The following is a 16,707-nucleotide window of genomic DNA, read 5'->3' on the forward strand; positions in this document are numbered from 1 at the left end:
TACCCCGCGGCCCGGCGTGTGGGGACAGCCCGGCATCCGTGGCCTTGTCGCCGCCGCGGCGTCGCGTCCCGGGCCGCGCCGGGCGGTGCGGGGCAGCTGCAGGCGAGCAGGCTCAGGTCAGAGGGATGCCCGGCCGCGGTGGGGCAGGAGGGGCCTGTTGCCGGGGCAGTGACCGCGCTCGGCAGCCCCGCGGTTACCGAGTGTGCCCCGTGCAGCACCGCCGCTGCTCTGGGCTGGGACGTGCCGTGCCTGGCCTTCCCCGGGCTCCTGCCCTGTACAGCTGGGTCAGTGTGCCAAAGACAGCGCCATGGGAACGTCCAGTCGCCGGTGTCACGTTTTTATTGTGGACACAGGAGCTGAGGGAGGTCTGGCTGGACAAGCCTGACCCTGTGCTCTGACTCCCAGGGAGAGCTCTGTCGTTTGAAGGATCAAATCGCAAACAGCTGCTCTTTGAACTGGGTTTCGGTTCAGCTCTTTGTGCTTGTATACAACATTTCAGTGTATACATTATTGTGCCTCTTGCTCTTCACACAATGTTGCAGGTGCTGTGGGTGTGTGGTGCTGCTGAAACCAAGCCCAAGGATGGCTCAGTGCCCCGTGTGCCCCTCACGATGTGCTGGAGTGGCATTTGGGCAGCACTGATCTAACACAGAAAGACAGGAGCGAGCCTGGCCTTGGAGCTCTGCTCTCTTTTATTTCCCTCTCTTGGAATCTCTGTCAGGAAGAGTGGGAAGCCCTGGACCAGTCATTTTGTAGAGCTCTTTTGGCCCTGTCAGCACTGTTATTCCAAATATCAGCATATTCCTCTGTCTGTGTGTCTACTGAAACATCAGTTAATCACCAGAGAACTCTGTTGATTTTTTTTTTTGTCCTTGAGTAAATGATGTCCTTGATTGGTGTGTGCTTGAATTTCTGCTGGTGAATTCAGTTTTCCAAAATTTTTGGGAATTTAGAAGTGATCAGGCAAGAGTCAGTCCAGTTGGCCAGGCCAGTGAGCTCAGTGTCACTTTCTTGGGAGGAAACCATTCACAGCAGGTGCATTGACTCTTACTGCTGCTCTTTGTTTGAAAGAGTGTTGGAATTCCTGGAGCAGAGCCCGGCAGAGGCACAAACAGGTACCTGTGATGCTGTCCTGGTCCCGAGTGCCATCACTCATGGGCAGCTTTCACCTGCAGCAGGTCTGTCACTCCAACAGCCACGGGATGTATCCCTGTTGTTTTGGAGATGGATTGGATCAGCGTGCTGGGAGCCTGTGCCCAATCTAATAATAGTCTCTGCCATGTTCATGTCAACCAAGTGGAAAAGGTGACTTCCAACACAGCAGCAAAACCACTAGATAACCTCATAAAAATTTTTTTTCCCTCCCTTGGAGCTGTTGAAATATTTCCTCTTATTCCTATTTTTTTAATCAAGGTAACCAGAAGAAATCCTACAGCTGACTGATTGGTGGTTCCAGCAGAGAGGTGGAGGTTAAAGATGTCAAAAATTACCACAGAACTTCTTTTGGAAAGAGCAGTTCCAAGATCCACGAGGCTCCGAAAGATCGAGACGCTCAAGTAAGTGCAGACAGGCCCACGGAAAATTCCAGATGAATTCAGCCTGGCAGTGCCTTTTTATCTGTGCCTCTTTCTTCCCATAAACATTTGTTTTACTTAAAAGAAAAGAGTATCAAAGCACAGAGCTACCTCAAACATTGCAGAGGGAGAGAATAAACTCTGAATCACTTAAAAACCACTAAAAACAGTTTTGTCATGCAGGTCCTTAACAGAGGTCATTGTAAATATGTGTCCTTCCTGTGTTTAACACAGAGCTGGCCAATCCAAGTGGCTCAGCTGGCCACTTTCTGGCTGGCACCTTTGTTGTTTTGTTGCTGATGTCAGGGGTTTGGGTTTCACATGTACTCTTTAATGTTATTTCTTTTAGTTTGCCTTGTGCTAAAGTAATTATTTTTAGTGAGAGACTCACATGTTTCTCTGAGTATCAGCTGCAGTAATCTGGGTAACAGAGTGGTGGGGAGATGTTTGAAGCTGTGGATTTTTGGAGTGTGGCTTTCTCCATGCAGCTTCATACTGTGATGTGTTTCAGAAAGTCTGTTTGGGGAGCACCATTGAGTTTTTCCCCAAAAGGACACCACAGTCACAGCTCTGCAGCCAGCTGGGTTGTCCTCAACCTGTCTTACCAGCTCTGACTGGCTGGTTGCTCTTCTGAGATGGCAAGTGAAGGGAAAAGGATCTTGCTTTCTGGATTTATTTGTCTCATTTATTCACACTTCATTAATATCTAGAAGCCTATTTTTTTAACTGGTTATTAGAGAAAGAGATTCTTTTTGTTAAAGGAACCCAAGCTTGTGCCCTCAAGAGATGTTGGCTGCCAGGACTGGAAGCTGCCTTTGGATTTGGTTAGCTCACCTAAATGATCTAACCAAATCCAAGTGACCCTGCTTATATTATGCAGTTTTCACTTTCTTACAGAGAAGGAATATTTCTTTTCCCCTCACCAATATTGTACCACTTCTTCTTTCAGGACAAAGTTCTGTTTTGGGGGCAGTCTTGGGATTTTGTTAGGTGAATTTCTACATTTACCATTGGAAGCTTTTGCAGCAAAACTCACTATAAAAGAAATGGAAAAAACACCTTTTTTTGTCAAGTTAGTTCTTTGAAACCAGCCAGATTATTTGGGGACACATTCTGCACTGGGCATGAACTGTGAAATAATGACTGTAGTGCATTCTATGGACAGGGTAGACTGAGGCTGGAGTGTCTTGAACTGCCACAGCTTGTCTTGTTGGATCAACATTGCACAGGAATAAAATACCAAACCATTGAAAGGTGTGGTAATTTTTTTTCTGTAAAATAAGACCTTTCCTGGTGATTTACTGCTCCCAGACAGCTCAGTAACCCCTAGGAGATTATCTGAATTGCAGGTTAATTGTACTTTGGATCTGAGTCTCTGATGGTGGCTGCTAGCTCAGACACATCAGCTGTCCCACACTGTGCTCACAATCCAGAATGCTGCCACCAGTGTAGGAAATGGATTTGAAAAGAATTCTTAAAACTTGATAGAAAGTTGAAAAACATTTATAAATTATTGTAACTAAGAAATAAGTTAGTTTTATATCTCTTGTGTTTTACTATTTATTGAGATTAATAATAGAATAAAAATTTTTAAAACACTTTTGGGTTATCTTTGTAAAAACTAAAAAAGCTAACAAAATGGTGCTTCTGTTGTGAGGAAGTGATAATTCAAGAGATAGTTGAATTAACCCTAAAAAAAACCACAGCAGAAAAACCAGGATTGGTCAGTTGTACCCAGTGAGTTGTGCTGGACTGAGATGCCACCAGGTGGGACTGTCTCTGCTATGAAATCAGCATTTGTTCCTCCAGTGAGCTGCAGATAGTTCATGGGTGTTTTTTGGTTTTTTTTTAATTTGTTTTCAGCCTGTCCAAGCTGCAGCTGAAGACTGGAGATTTAGACCCGCGCTTGTTTTCCCGCCTCAGGCACCTGCAGAAACTTGATCTCTCTGATAATTTACTGGACAAATTTCCCAACAGCCTAACCCTCCCTGATCTGCGTGTCCTGAACTGCAACAATAACAAGCTGGAAGATGTAACTGCTCTGAAACAGTTCCCTCTGCTCGAGGAGCTGACCTATGAGAACAATGTGTACTTGACAGTGAGTTACCCCCCTCCTTACATTAAACAGAGAGGCAAACAAACAGCACTTGTGCAAACTTCTTATATATTGTTCTTGGGCAGCAAGTGCGAGGGCATTTGAGAAAGCAGCCAGCCTTTGTGTGACATTTAACCATTTTGTGCCACTATTTCTCAATCTGCAGAGGTGACTTGCCCAAAACCACTCAGATATTAAAATCTGTGTCTTGAGCTCCTGATTCTCTAGGCCAAAGTCCTGTCTTAGGTGCAGTATCAGGTACAGTACCTCATGCTCATACTAAAAATTTTACTAGTGTAAAAGATAGTAATGGCTGTGTAGAGATGTCCTTATAGAAACATAGAATCACAGAATGTTTGATTGGAAGGGACTTTAATGCTCATCGTGTCCCACCCCCTGCCATGGGCAGGGACACCTTCCATTAGACCAGGTTGCTCAGAACCCCATCCAGTCTGGTCTTGAACACTCCCAGGGATGGAGCAGCCACAGCTTCTCTGGGAAACCTGTGCCAGTGCATCACCATCCCCACAGTAAAGGGTTTTTTCCTAATATCTAATGCTAGTTCTATTTCCTAATATCTGTGTTAGGTTTAGTGCCCTCTCTGCTCTGGAAAAGCAGAGTGGGTCCTCAGATGAGGGTTTAAACTTGATGATTAGTCTGGTTTAGGTTTTGACTTCTCCCAAGAGGATCTGCTGACTGTACAAGTCAAACATCCACAACTGATTTTACTTGTGCTGTAAACTGGCATCAGCCACTCACCATCCCCACATACTAACAGTGTGCAACAGCAAATAAGCATGTGTGTGGCTGCATGGTGACCTATCTGACCCAAGGAATTCCTGCTGGAATTCCTTGACTGTCAGGACAGGCCTTCCCCTGTGTTAGAGTTCAGGGATATGAACACAGCTCCCAGCCTTGCACTCAGCCCCAGCAGATGAGCAGTTACACAGCCCCCACTTTGTGCTGGATGTGAGCACTGCCTGAGGGCTGGGCAGCTCTGTCTGCAGTTTAAGATCCCAACTCATGGAGAACATTAATCCACACCTAAAATGTGAAATTCAAGTTGAAAATCCTGAGGAGATTTTATTGAATGGCTTTTCCTTACTAAATATATAATTCTCATAGAGGCTGTATTTTAATCAAGGACTAAAGGTAAAGCATGCACCATGTGTACAAATTTTGTAACTCCAGTGTTTTCTCTTTCTAGCTCAATGATGACTATAAAGTAATGTTTCTTTTGCAAAATCTTCGTCTGCTCAATGGCAAGGACATAACCAAACTGGCCAACCATGTGAGACGTGCCAACAGCCATAAACTCACCAGCAAGGTAAGATGTGGGCTATTTCCTTAGCCTCTAAACACCTCAAAAATAACTAAATCCTGTGCTCAGTGTAGTGACAGAGCTGCAAACAAGTTTCAAGTGGTTTGCAATGCCTGTGGTATGATCTGAGCCCAACCTGCAGAATGGCCACCCAGGAGATGTTTTACAGCTGCTTTCACTGGTCACTGCTGGCATCTGCTCTACCTGTTCTGTGCAGGCAATTTGCCTTTGGTTTAAGTCAGGAGCAGGGCCAGCCAGCTCTGTGTCTGATCCTGTCGTTTTTCAGGTCACTCTGATCATCATTCAGGAATGGGAGGAGCCTGGTGCTGCCAAAACAGCTGCAAACACCTTCCCATCTAATTTAAGTTACTGTCCAGGCCCCAGGAATGGGGAGCACAAAACCAGGCTCTGGATAATCCTGCTTTTTCCAGCATTCACCAGGAACAAGGATTTGTTCTTTCTTCTTCGGTTGTGAATGTTTAGAACTCTATTTTCACTCACAATTTAGCTCGTGACAGATTCTCCCCACAAGGCATCATTGTGATCTTGGGCAAAATTATTGTTCAGTTATGAAAAAGGTTTGATTGGCTGGCTGTTCTTGTGTATTATTGCTCTTACTGTTTGTATTCTACTTAATTGACCTTCTTAATCCCTTCTGTGTAACAGTGGGAGAAAACTCAGATCCTGAAAACTGAGGGATGAGTTCTGCTGAGTGTTGTCTGTGTAAAACCTGTGAACCTCAAAGGGTCTCTGTGAGGGCTGCTCAGCCTCTTGTCCCAGACAACTGATCATGGCTGGCTGTTTAATGAGACACCAAACACTCCCCTGTGCTGTTCTTTTTGTGGTGTCTCTGCCCTGATGCCTTTCCCTGATGTTATTTGTCTCTGCCTGCCCAGTTCTTAGTCCTGTGCCTCAATGTAAAAATGTCTGTTGGGTCCAAATGGTGATGGATGTGTTACTGCTCACCAGAAACTCCCATGGGAAACTGTGCTGGCAGGTGAGCATCCTGTAGGTCAGCAGCCTTTTGTCTGCTTAGCCACACTCACTCCAGCTTGGTACAGAGGAACTGACTTTCTCCTTCGCTGAAGTGGTCATTTGAACATGAAGAAATAAATTAAAGCAGTTCCATCACGTCGGGTGCAGCACTCAGGGTTGGCCACTTCTTAAATGCTTTCACAAGTTCTCTTGTGCTTTTCTGTTGAAATAATTCAGTCTTTCTGCCTAGGTTACTGCTCACTGGAAAAAATTCTTCCGTGACCAACTCCCTGAGAAATACACAGCTGAGCAGGTGAAGTCCATCAAGAAAAAGTTCCTGAAGTCAGTGCAGACCAATGTGGTGTATGGGCCCAGCTCACTCAGCGAGTTCACCCGCTGGCGGGTAGGTCACAACCCCCCCACCCTGCTGCTCTCCAGGCAAGGACCCTGCTCCTGCTCTGCATGGACTGCATTAAAACACTCCATGGGTTTGGGTGCTCTTGTTCACAAGTAGTATCACTTTTTCTTCACTGCTTTGTTAAGCAGTTACCAGGACTAAATGTGCACCAAGTTGAAATAGCTGTCATTAAATATTATTTTTTAATTCATAAGCAATAATGATACTTGTACTCATTAATCAGACTGCAGTATCCTTAATACTTACTTATTTGCAAATTAGTTTAATAGTAACTTTTATTCTTGATGAAAGAGTGAAGATAATGACAGAAGTGTAGCTGCTCCCAGTGGGGAAAGACACCATTTACTTTGTAACATTTGTTTAATTTGTTTGTTCATACATACAATTGAGACTTCCATCTCTCCTTTGTCTTGCTTTATTGCTGTGCTGTTGTTTCCACAGCTGTGTACTCTTTATGCCCATGACAAAGTGAAGCTCTTGGGTCATGTAATGTCAGCTGGGGACTCCTCCACCACTTGTGAACTTCACACAGAATAGTGGGAGCAGATATTAAAAACTCAGCAGAGCAGCTCTTTGTGCCATGACACATCAGAGCTTGACATGCTGTGGCTTTTTTGTAGTCATCTTTTTTTTTTTTTAACATATCCACATATTTGCTTCTCAGGTGAAAATGATTGCAGAAGAGTTTCTGGCAAACTCACTAGGTCTGGAGTTAAACTCTGATAGTGAACCAGAGGAAAAGATGGATGAGAATGAGGAAGAAAGCACAGAAAGCCCCAGGGAAGCTGCAAAAAGCCCCAGGGAAGCTGCAGAAGACGTGGCTCAGGTAGGTGATTTTTCCAGTTACATTAGCAATGTTCTTTCTGTTTCCTGGGAATTCAGCAGCTCTTGTCACTTCACATTTATGACCCTTTGGTAACCACAGGGGCAGTCTCAGGCTCCAGCCTGTATCCAGCAGCTCAGGGTTCTTCTTTACAGCCAGATTGAAGCTTTCCCAGAAATGTGAAGGTCAAGTTGCTCCCTCAGAGAGCTTCCATTCTCACAGGGGACCAAAAACATTTCATAAGTGCAATCCTACTCACTCCACCTCTCCACTAGGAAGAAATATTTTAATTAGAGAGCTGGGCTGATGCCTGGCCAGGCTCTGCTGGTGTTTGCCTGCTTGGAAATGGCTGCAGACTGAACCCCTGTGGTACATAAGCCAGATTTGTTTTTCCACATCGTATATAAATTGCAAATAACTGAGACAGGGGAAGGGAGCTGAAAAGAAGTCTGGCTGTGTAGTTTTCATTAGCTTCTGCCTCTAGGAACCCTGCAGCTCTGGGCTGTCTGATTCCTGGAACCCAGTCTGTAACTGTGGGAGGATACTTGCATTTGAATAATTAATGCCTTTAACTTACAAATGATCTGCACATCTCGGGGAAGCTGAAAACCTTATGCAGAACCTGACAACACCACAACCTGCCTTATAGGTCACAGTAACACCCAGCAAGAGGAAAAGAAATCATTCAAAATCAAGCCCTGGAAATAAGAGGTCCAAGACCCAGGCAAACACAGAGGAGAAGGCTGCAGATAATGCCAGAAAATCCAGTCATGTGGAGGATGACCCAGCTCCTGATAAACCAAGAACATCAAACCAACCAGCCAAGGAGGCAACCCCTGAGCAGGAAGCTGAAGGGACACAGAAGAATGGAGAGCAGCTTCCCAAGGGACAAAGCAACAGAAGATCCAGCCAGATGACAGGGGAGCAGAAAAGCCAGGAGCAGGACAACAGTGTGGTTATCTTGACCCCCGTGAAGAATTCCAAGCGCAAGGTACGTCCTTGGGACTGGCTTTGGGCCTCTTGGTTTATAGGGGGAGGAGCTGCCTTCAGGTTTCTTCAGAGCTCTGCACAGCTTGGAGCTCATAGTTGGCCAAATACATTGTGAGTTTTGGTTTGGTTTTTTTTTGTCATTGTTTTAAATCTCTCAGAGGCATCAAGGGAGAGAAGGAAGCCCCCGGGAGACCCCAGTGGATCCCCTCTGGGGGATGGATGGACCAGCGCTCCGAGGTGGTGCACTGAAACAGCCTGTGCTTAGAAATGGGACTGGCAAGCCTTGCTCTCAACTCAGGGGCTGCATGGGGAAAGGTGTTTTCCCCCTCAGCTTGGGCCAGTGGGGATCTAAAGGGTTTTCCACATTTCTCTGCTCTAGGAAATGGGGTTCTCTGCTGGGGTCTGCTGGGTACATCTTTGCTAAACAGTTCCCTGCTGCTTTAGGAGTCTTGAGCATTGTGGCACCTCAGTCTCTCCTGTTCTCCATAGCACAGATGGGCTGAAAAATATTTGAGTTTAACTCGGATTGCTGTGTTCAGCAGAGGGTTCTGTCAAGGCAATCACAGGCAAACCATGTCAGGGGAATGAATTTTCTAAATGTGGATGGTTTATTGTAGGAGGATGTCAGTGCAGAGCCATTGCATTTTCTTCAGTGTCACAGTAAAGGCAACAGCCGCGAGGATTTTAAAACGCAGCTCTGGTCCTGTGTCTTCGAGCCAGTGCTAGACTCTGGAGCCAGGAAAGGTGAGCTCTTAAAGAAGTTTGCAGGATTCCCAGAACCACCTGGCTCTGGAATCCCAGTGGAACTCCATGCCTTAGATCCCTGCTCCTTCAAGCTGTAGTCTCCATTGTCAGGAAGAGACTTGCTTACATATTTCTCTTTTGATTTTGAAAACAGGAGACTGGGAGAGCACCAGGCAGTGATAAGCTGCAGTCTTCGTGTGCTATCCCTGAACCTGGGAACTTCTCACGCGTTCTTTTCCTCTTTCAGATCCCATTGTGAGCTCCTCCAGAACCGTGGCAACCTGTGGAGGGGAATCTGTCTGTCTGATTGATTGTGAGACAGGGACAGTGCTGAAAAAGTATAAAGTGGCTACAGAGGTGGGTTGCAAGTGAGAAGGGTAAGCATTGAATGGGAATACCAGAATCTGTAATAATTGCAATACCACAATCTGTAATAATTACAATCTGTAGTGATACATATCACAAAGAGGTCTGAAAGTGTTAGTATGGACAGATGTTAAGATGAAGATAGATAATAAACATTGCTTGCTTATCCTTTTAGCCTAGTTTGGGTTTATTTTCTTATTAGTTTAGGAGATTAGCCTGCCAGTCCTCACACAGGTGTGTCTGGCTGCTGACTCTGCTTGACAGCACAGAGTAATAAACATCCTCTTTCTTTAGTTTATGTTCTTCTGAGAGCTGTTTTGAGTTTTGATGCTCCATCTTAAACAGTCGTGTCATTCCACCTGAGTAGCACTTGTGACAGTTGTCTTTTCTCTGAGCTAACAGCCACCACCCTGCTGGCTGTTCTCTGTTCTCTGTCACCCCAGCCTTGTTTTCCCTGTGTTCCAGGAGTTCTTCAGCGTGGCATGGACAACCCTCACAATGGTGATCAGCGACAGCCGCAAGAAAGCTCACAACATCCTGGCAGCTGCAGGGAGGAGAGGGATTGTCAAACTGATCCACGTGGCAGCCGACTTCTGCTACGGAGAGATAAAGGCTCACAAAAAACCCATTGCTACTGTCTGCTTCAGCCCAACCCAGGAGACCCACCTCTTCAGTAAGTCTGCTTCAGAATCTCTGGTTTTAGTTGTGATGTGGAAAAGTCAGGGCTTCCTTAACAAGGGGAATTGTCACCAGGGCAAGCAGGGACACACAAACAAAAGGCACAGACAGGCATTAGGGAGAGAACATTGTTCCTCTCCTTTGGCAGCAATCTCCAGCAGGAACAGCGTGTTTCAGCCAGAGCCTGCCTCTTTAGCTGAGGTGCAGCAGCTCCTGTTTCTCCCTTGGTGGCTCTCAGGGTGGCTGTCACACACACATTAGCCACAAACAAGCCCAGTAGTGGATCTGTTCCACAGGGATGAGTAAGAAGAATGGCAGAGCAGGCAGCTGGGAGCCAGGCAGTGGCAGGGCTCTCCTCCAGCACAGCAGCCTATTATGGGCTGTTGGGTTTCATTTTATCCAACAATGTGCTTAATTGACTTTGATTTTTTTAATATGAGTTCTATGCCTCGACAGAGATTTCTATTCAGATCCGGATGTCAAGGAGAGCTTTGCCACACACAGTAGGGCTCACAGACGCTGTGCCTCTTGGACTGGTAATGAACCATCATGTTACAAATTGCAGCTGCATTGTCAGGCTGTACAGTGAGCTGGTACAGAGCCATTCAGGCCACACCTGCACCCCACAGCACATTGTTTCTCTTGCCTACAATTACCCACATCCTGGAGTGGTTAAAGTGCTACATGAACCATTAAAAGTGGAATGTTTTTAGAATAGGGGATACTTTTCAAGAAGAATCTCGGGAGTGCCAAAGGCAGAAGCAGAGGAAAGGATAAGGAGGATGGTGGAAGGAATAAGGAGGTTGGTAGCACAGCCATATAACGGTGTGGACAGCAAGACTCATAAAAATTTGGAGTAATTAAGGGAGATTCTTTGCATCATTTTTGGGGAGGGGACACCAATAAATTCTGAGTTTGAGGATTGCCATCTGATGAGGGTCCAGGTTACTCAGAGTAATCTGTTACACTGGAAGCAAAACAGTTTTATCAGCTTGGTGACATGTTTCTCACCCTTTGTCAGTGCTTAACTCTCCCAATGGAAGCTGCTGTGGATGTGAACACAGTAAGCCATGGATATGTGCAATAAAGTGATGTCTGCCTGAGAGTAGAGGCTGGAACTCATATTTTAGATTCCACTTGAAGCCCTGACCAGAAACAAGCTCAGAGGGCCACTAACTAAAGACCTTGTGAAGCCACAAGTCAGTAATGGACACCAGGAAACAAACTGTTTTATCTGCCCCTTTAGAGCACAGGATGAGAACACTAAGTACTGACTGTGCATGTGTGACAATGGCTGGGAAGTGCTGGGCCAGGAGCTCAGGGACTGCTGCTGTGCCTTAATGAGCTCTCTGGAGCCCTAGAGGGTGACTGTGACTCAGGCAGAAGTGCCAGCTAGCACGAGAAGAGCCAGATGAGCAGCGGTGTCACTACCTGCTTCTCTTCTGTGTCCCACAGCTGCATCCTATGACAAGCGAATTGCACTCTGGGATATTGGGATTCCAGACTGCGACTACAATTTCAAAGCAAGGTAAAGGTTCAAAAACCAGATGTGGCCAGTCCAAGAGCCTGTAACTATCACATCACAGCACCACTTAACTGCTTGTTCTCTGCTTTTTTTTAGCCAGCTGCTGGTGCTGGAAACAGCCTCCATCCCCCTACGGATTGCCCTGGTCCCCACCTGCCCAGAGCAGTACCTGCTGGCAGGCTGTGAAAATGGCTGTTTTGCCTGGAACATAAAACTGGATAAGGGACAAAAAAGCAGGTGAGAACCACAAGCTGCATTTGCTTTCCAGAACAAGAAGCGATAGTCCTAGCAAAGGCTTGATTTTTAACTGAGGAGGTCTGAGCAAAAGCTGCACATCCTACCAAACTTAAAACATCCTCCCCTTCCCAGAGTGGCCAGAAAAAATAGGAGCATGATGCTCAAGGACTGTTCAGAGCTTGTATTAAAGCTGCAGTTATTGCAGGTTGCTTTGCAGGAAGGCTGGCAGGAGTGTAATCCAATACCCCAAAACTTAAGGGTGTGTCATCTCCAGGTAGTGCAACGGAGTGTAAACTTTTGGATTGATTTCCAGTCTCACAGTGAGGCCTCCCCTGCTCCGGGTACGTGAGGTAACCCAGGAAACTGGGACCCTGTGAGAGCTCAGGACAAAATTACAAGGAAGAAGCAAGTAAAGTCATGCCCTGCTGACAAATATCCTGATGCTGATGGAGTGCAGCAATCTCTTGAGCAAACAGGCTTCTGCTGAACTAGTAAACCCATGTGACCAAAAGTGTAAATTCAACTGGGAATTCACCTGAGCTTGGCAAGAGACTCACTAACAAACAGGTTTCCTTCTGGGCTCTGCAGCCAGGTACCCTTTCACTGCTGGCTGTTCAGCACTTGGCTGATTTCACCCTTCCCCCCTGCTCTAGGCCTTTTGAAGCCATATTCCAGTTTCCTGGTGAGGAAAGCATGACAACATCTCACAGGGTTGATGGTTTGGCTTTTCTCAATGATGATGTCGTTGGTGAGTATAAACATAACAGCACAATCCCAAAAACAGTGGGGCACTTCAGCATGTGCAGGGCGAAGCCAGCGTGACAAGCAGAGGGGCTGAAAGGGGTGTGACAGCCTCTTTAGCTTTGGGGGGGCTGCACAGGATGGAATTGTCTCCCACAGTCACTTGTCTTTCCCAAAAACGTAGCCTGGAGTGCAAACCCATGCTTGGACAGGACCAGCAATCAGCTGAGAGCACACATGGCCAAACAGTGCCAATGTGGAAGGGAGGAGTCTCTTTCTGCTCAAGGGCTGGTGGCAACAGTATTTTTTTAGGGGAATTGTGGGTTTCACATCATGGGCTGGCTCTTTCTGAACAGCTTATGCTTGTTCTACAGCTCAGGAACATAAGCATAATACTGAAAATATCTCTGCAACCTCCAATTAATTATCCTGAAATAAGGTAAAGCAGGTGCAAACAGTTGCTGGTGGATCAGATGCCATGGCTTGAAATCCATATTCTGGATGGAGCACCTCTGTCTCAATGCACTTTGCTTCCCAGCAGCTGCCACAGCCTCTCCCCTCCTTTCTTCCCCAGTTTCCAAGAGCTCCAAACCAGGATGCATATACTTGTGGAGCTGGAGCAAGTCTTTTGATGCCAAGGGCAAAGGATGCCAGCGGACAATGTCTGCAGTTGTTCTGGCTGAGCTGGAGTGGTCCACAACAGACATGTCCTACCTGACACTCAGCACCTGTCCAGGTAGGAGCACTCATTTCCTGCCTCATGCTTTGCCCAGTTGTCCATGGCTCTCCTTTGATCCATGGGAGCAGCGTGGAGCTGGAGGCAGAGGCCTGGGTTTCAGAGCTCAGCAGAGCTCTGCTCTCCCCCTGCAGCTCTGCAGTGCAGCTCCAGCACCAGCTGGCTGGAGACAACACCAGTAATAAACAATTACAGCTGCACCTTCTGCCTGATAAGGGGGGACAGTCGAGGCTGGGGGGTCTTTCTTGCACAGGTTTTCACAGCACAGAGCTCAGGGCTGGCCCTGTGGAGCCACTGGGATGCTGAGTGCATCTGTGGGCAGGGATGTCACACCCTGGGCAGCTGGGTTTGGACTGACAAGGAACAAACCAACGTGATCCAGTCAGCACTTCCCAAAACCTGTCTAAAAGAAGTCAAGAGAAATCCCAAAGCATTTAGCACTAGCTTTTCTACACTAAAGAGAGCTGGTTTATCTTCAATGAATTCTTTCAGAGTAAGGTAGATACATGTTTTTGTGCCAGTAAGGGAATTTTGCTGCAATAGGGCACCCTCCATTGGGATCCTGCAGCTGTCCTTTACAGCAGAGCAGATTCCCAGCTCCACACTCATTTCCCAGCTTTTTCTTCTGCTCCCACAGCAAAAGAATACGTGTTCTGTGGGGATGAGAAGGGCAGTGTGTGGATGTACAACCTCTCCAACTACACCACGGCCTGGGGCTCTCCGAAGGGGAAGCGCTCGGAGCGGAGGATCTCTCCCACACAGGTAGGGCTGAGCTGCTCTCTGGTCTCCCTTCCACCCCAGGGCAGCTGATCCCAGCCTCCTGAGCAGGCCTGTCCCAGAACATGCCTTGTATTTCCACAGCTGACCCTCACAAACAATTAAAAGCAATCTCCAGAGGTGGCCAAGGCCATTCACTGGGGACAGGAACGAGGAGCTGCAAAGCAAATCTGTCACCCCCTGCAGCTCTTCCTAAAGCAGCCCTGAAAAAGTGCTGGTTAAACTGAGGAGCACAGAGGCACAGCTGTGCAGGCACCACATCCCCAGGGAGGGGAGGCAAGCCAGAGAGAACATTCCCTGGCAGGAAAGGGCTCAGTGCTTCCCTGTGCTCACTCACCCTTTGTCTGCCCAGTATTTCCTGCCCAGTATTCCCCTCTTTGGGCAGTCACTGTGCCCTTGCCTGTCCCTCTGAAAGGACAATCACAAACACTCCAAAGGCTGGAGCTACATTACTGAGGTATGAAGTGAGCCAGGGTTCCATTATTTCTTCCCTGAAAGGGTTATTCAGGTATGGGAAGGGAGTCCCCATCCCTGAGGTGGCACTGAGCTCTGCTCTGGGTGACAAGGTGCTGCTCAGTCACAGGGAGATGTTTTCTGTGATTGCTCAGGGTTTTTGGAAGTGCACTGCCAAGCCACCAGTCAGTTCCTTGGGGCTGCAGCTGTTTTCCCTTGTGCCCTAAACCCTCAGAGCTCCAGCAGCCCTCAGGAGAAGGCAGAGCCTGTGCCTGAGGGGGCCCAGGGCCCCGTGTCCCCCAGGCACGTGCCCACCCGTGCTCTCCCACAGATCCTCCAGTGGCCGGAGCTGCGGGTGAACGGGGAGCAGCCCCCCGAGGTCCTGGTGAACAACGTGGTGGCAGACCCTGCCTTCACCTACCTGGTGGTGCTGACCAGTGTCAACATAACAGCCATCTGGAAGAAATCCTAGTCCCCGTGCCACAGCTCCACCCTGCTTCCACCTAGTGCAGTATTAGTGACTGTTCCCCATGTGCCCATGAACGTTTTCTAGAGCAGCTTTATGTGCCAGATGGAGAAAAAATAAAACAAGGTAAGAGTTTGTTCAACTCATCAGTTCATTGTAAACATCCGCTTTCTTTTACTGTAAGTTTTCACAATTTGTGCATTTGTTTTATAGAAATGACACCTAATAAAACAAAGTACCAGTTCAGCTGGCAGTGCCTGGACTTTTTGGCAGGAAAAGCAGAGAGTTCACCTGCAGCTGTCACTGAGCAGCTTCTCCTGCTGGAATTGTACCCACACCAACCTCCCCAACAGCCCAGCACAAATATCTGCCTTAAGGCTCCGATTAGAAAACTAAAAATCACTTTAATGACTTATCCACCAAATCCAACATGACATTTATCCTCCTGGCAAAGTGCCTGTCTGCTATGGAAAAAAAAAACAAACCAAAATTCAAAATATTGCTGTCAAAAATTAAACAGAGGTGGGACAAGGGGGAAAATATTTGCCATGAATGGAGGTTTAAATATTTCATCCAGTAACAGACACAGCATTCTGCCTCAGAAGTAACAGTCTGCTCCACTTTACTCAATTCCTTCTTGCTTGTCCTTAATGGCAACCTGGAAAGCAAAAGCAAAAACACACATGCTAAGAGCTGTTACTGAGCTGGGGGTTGGTGTTCAATCATTCCTGACTCTCCTGAGGATCACAGCAACCCACAGTGCAAATCTCTACAGCAACCAGAAAAAGAACACTGGAAGTGAAACCAAAACTGATTTACAAATTGGTGCCCTGCTGCCTTTGCCCAGCACACCAGAGTCACTTCTCAGTCACAGCCCCCTGCTTTTGTCTGAGGAAGATTAACCCTGAGCATCCAGGGGCTAAATCCATAAACAAACGGAGCAGAAGTGATGAGAAGGGAAAATACAGATCCAGAGAAAATAAAAATGCACTTGAGAGCAGCCAGGCTTTGGCAGCACTGACCAACACAATGAACTGCTAAACCAAAGCCCAGCAGCTCTGAGGCACACAGCACAGCACAGCAAGGCCAGGGAGTCTGGGGAGCAGTGGCCTCACCCTGAACCTCTCCTCCAGCAGGGAGAGCTCGCTGATCAGGTCTGTGATGGCATTGGTGAAGGCCTCCTGGGGGCTGTAGTCGGGCGTGGTCTGCACACGGATGATGATTTTGTGTTCCAGAGGGTGCGGCACCTTGTACCCTGCAAACAGCACCTGCGGGTCTTTGAGCAGCTGCCTGGAACGGGAATGAGACCCCAGGGAATGAAAGGAAGGGCAGGAAAACCCCAAAGCTGCCCCGGAATTTCCTCCCCGCCTGCACTTACGACTTGATGATGTTCCCGAGCGTGTGGTCCTCTTTGTTGATGGTGAAGAGGCAGGCGTTGGGCACCTTGGTGTCCTTGTTGATGGTGATCCTGCGGTTTCAGGGATACAGCGATGTTAGCGATCCAGGGCCCTGTGGGGAAAGGCCCGGGCTTCCCCCCCCGCCCCTCCCAGCCCCCCGCGCTCTGGTTAGGGTTTAGTGAGTCGCCCCCCGTGTTTAATTAGCCGCCCCCCGCTATCCCCTCACTTTTTCTCGCCCTCGAAGAGCAGGAAGGACTCGAAGGCCGGAGGCGCGTTCATCCCGCCGTTGCTATGGCGGCCGCCGCTTTGCTTCCTCTACGTCACTTCCGCCCTCTCGATGGTCCTCGTGGCTTCACAGCGCCCCCAGGCGGGCGGGAGGACCCGCTGCAGG

At 47.7% G+C, this 16,707-nt stretch overlaps 2 protein-coding genes across 4 annotated transcripts in view; one reads left to right on the forward strand and one right to left on the reverse strand.

Moving 5' to 3' along the window:
* Positions 1–15,165, forward strand: part of LRWD1 (leucine rich repeats and WD repeat domain containing 1) — a 15,536-nt gene extending 371 nt beyond the window's left edge. Inside the window, exons 1-16 of one of the 3 annotated variants that reach the window (XM_039720649.1) lie at positions 3–116; positions 1,414–1,556; positions 3,438–3,672; positions 4,877–4,996; positions 6,216–6,368; positions 7,048–7,209; positions 7,856–8,197; positions 8,814–8,940; positions 9,188–9,297; positions 9,772–9,979; positions 11,440–11,512; positions 11,606–11,746; positions 12,400–12,494; positions 13,062–13,223; positions 13,861–13,985; positions 14,785–15,165. In XM_039720649.1, coding sequence (XP_039576583.1) covers positions 1,477–1,556; positions 3,438–3,672; positions 4,877–4,996; positions 6,216–6,368; positions 7,048–7,209; positions 7,856–8,197; positions 8,814–8,940; positions 9,188–9,297; positions 9,772–9,979; positions 11,440–11,512; positions 11,606–11,746; positions 12,400–12,494; positions 13,062–13,223; positions 13,861–13,985; positions 14,785–14,925 — 2,274 coding nt within the window. In that variant the 5' untranslated portion in view covers positions 3–116; positions 1,414–1,476 and the 3' untranslated portion in view covers positions 14,926–15,165. Of the gene's footprint in view, positions 1–2; positions 117–155; positions 1,306–1,413; positions 1,557–3,437; positions 3,673–4,876; positions 4,997–6,215; positions 6,369–7,047; positions 7,210–7,855; positions 8,198–8,813; positions 8,941–9,187; positions 9,298–9,771; positions 9,980–11,439; positions 11,513–11,605; positions 11,747–12,399; positions 12,495–13,061; positions 13,224–13,860; positions 13,986–14,784 lie in introns of those variants that run through there. The other 2 variants (XM_039720648.1, XM_039720647.1) reach the window with 2 other exon arrangements.
* On the reverse strand, positions 15,053–16,703 carry LOC120507692 (DNA-directed RNA polymerase II subunit RPB11-a). The gene is made up of 4 exons (XM_039720651.1): positions 16,543–16,703; positions 16,298–16,387; positions 16,035–16,209; positions 15,053–15,577 (listed from the first exon to the last, which is right to left on the reverse strand). The coding sequence occupies exons 1-4, from the start codon at positions 16,593–16,595 to the stop codon at positions 15,542–15,544; spliced, it is 354 nt and encodes a 117-aa protein (XP_039576585.1). The 5' UTR covers positions 16,596–16,703; the 3' UTR covers positions 15,053–15,541.
* Between the last annotated feature and the right edge of the window lie 4 nt (positions 16,704–16,707).

The sequence above is a fragment of the Passer montanus genome, unplaced genomic scaffold (genome assembly GCF_014805655.1).
Source record: "Passer montanus isolate IOZ18808 unplaced genomic scaffold, ASM1480565v1 scaffold44, whole genome shotgun sequence".
Lineage (NCBI taxonomy): Eukaryota > Metazoa > Chordata > Aves > Passeriformes > Passeridae > Passer > Passer montanus.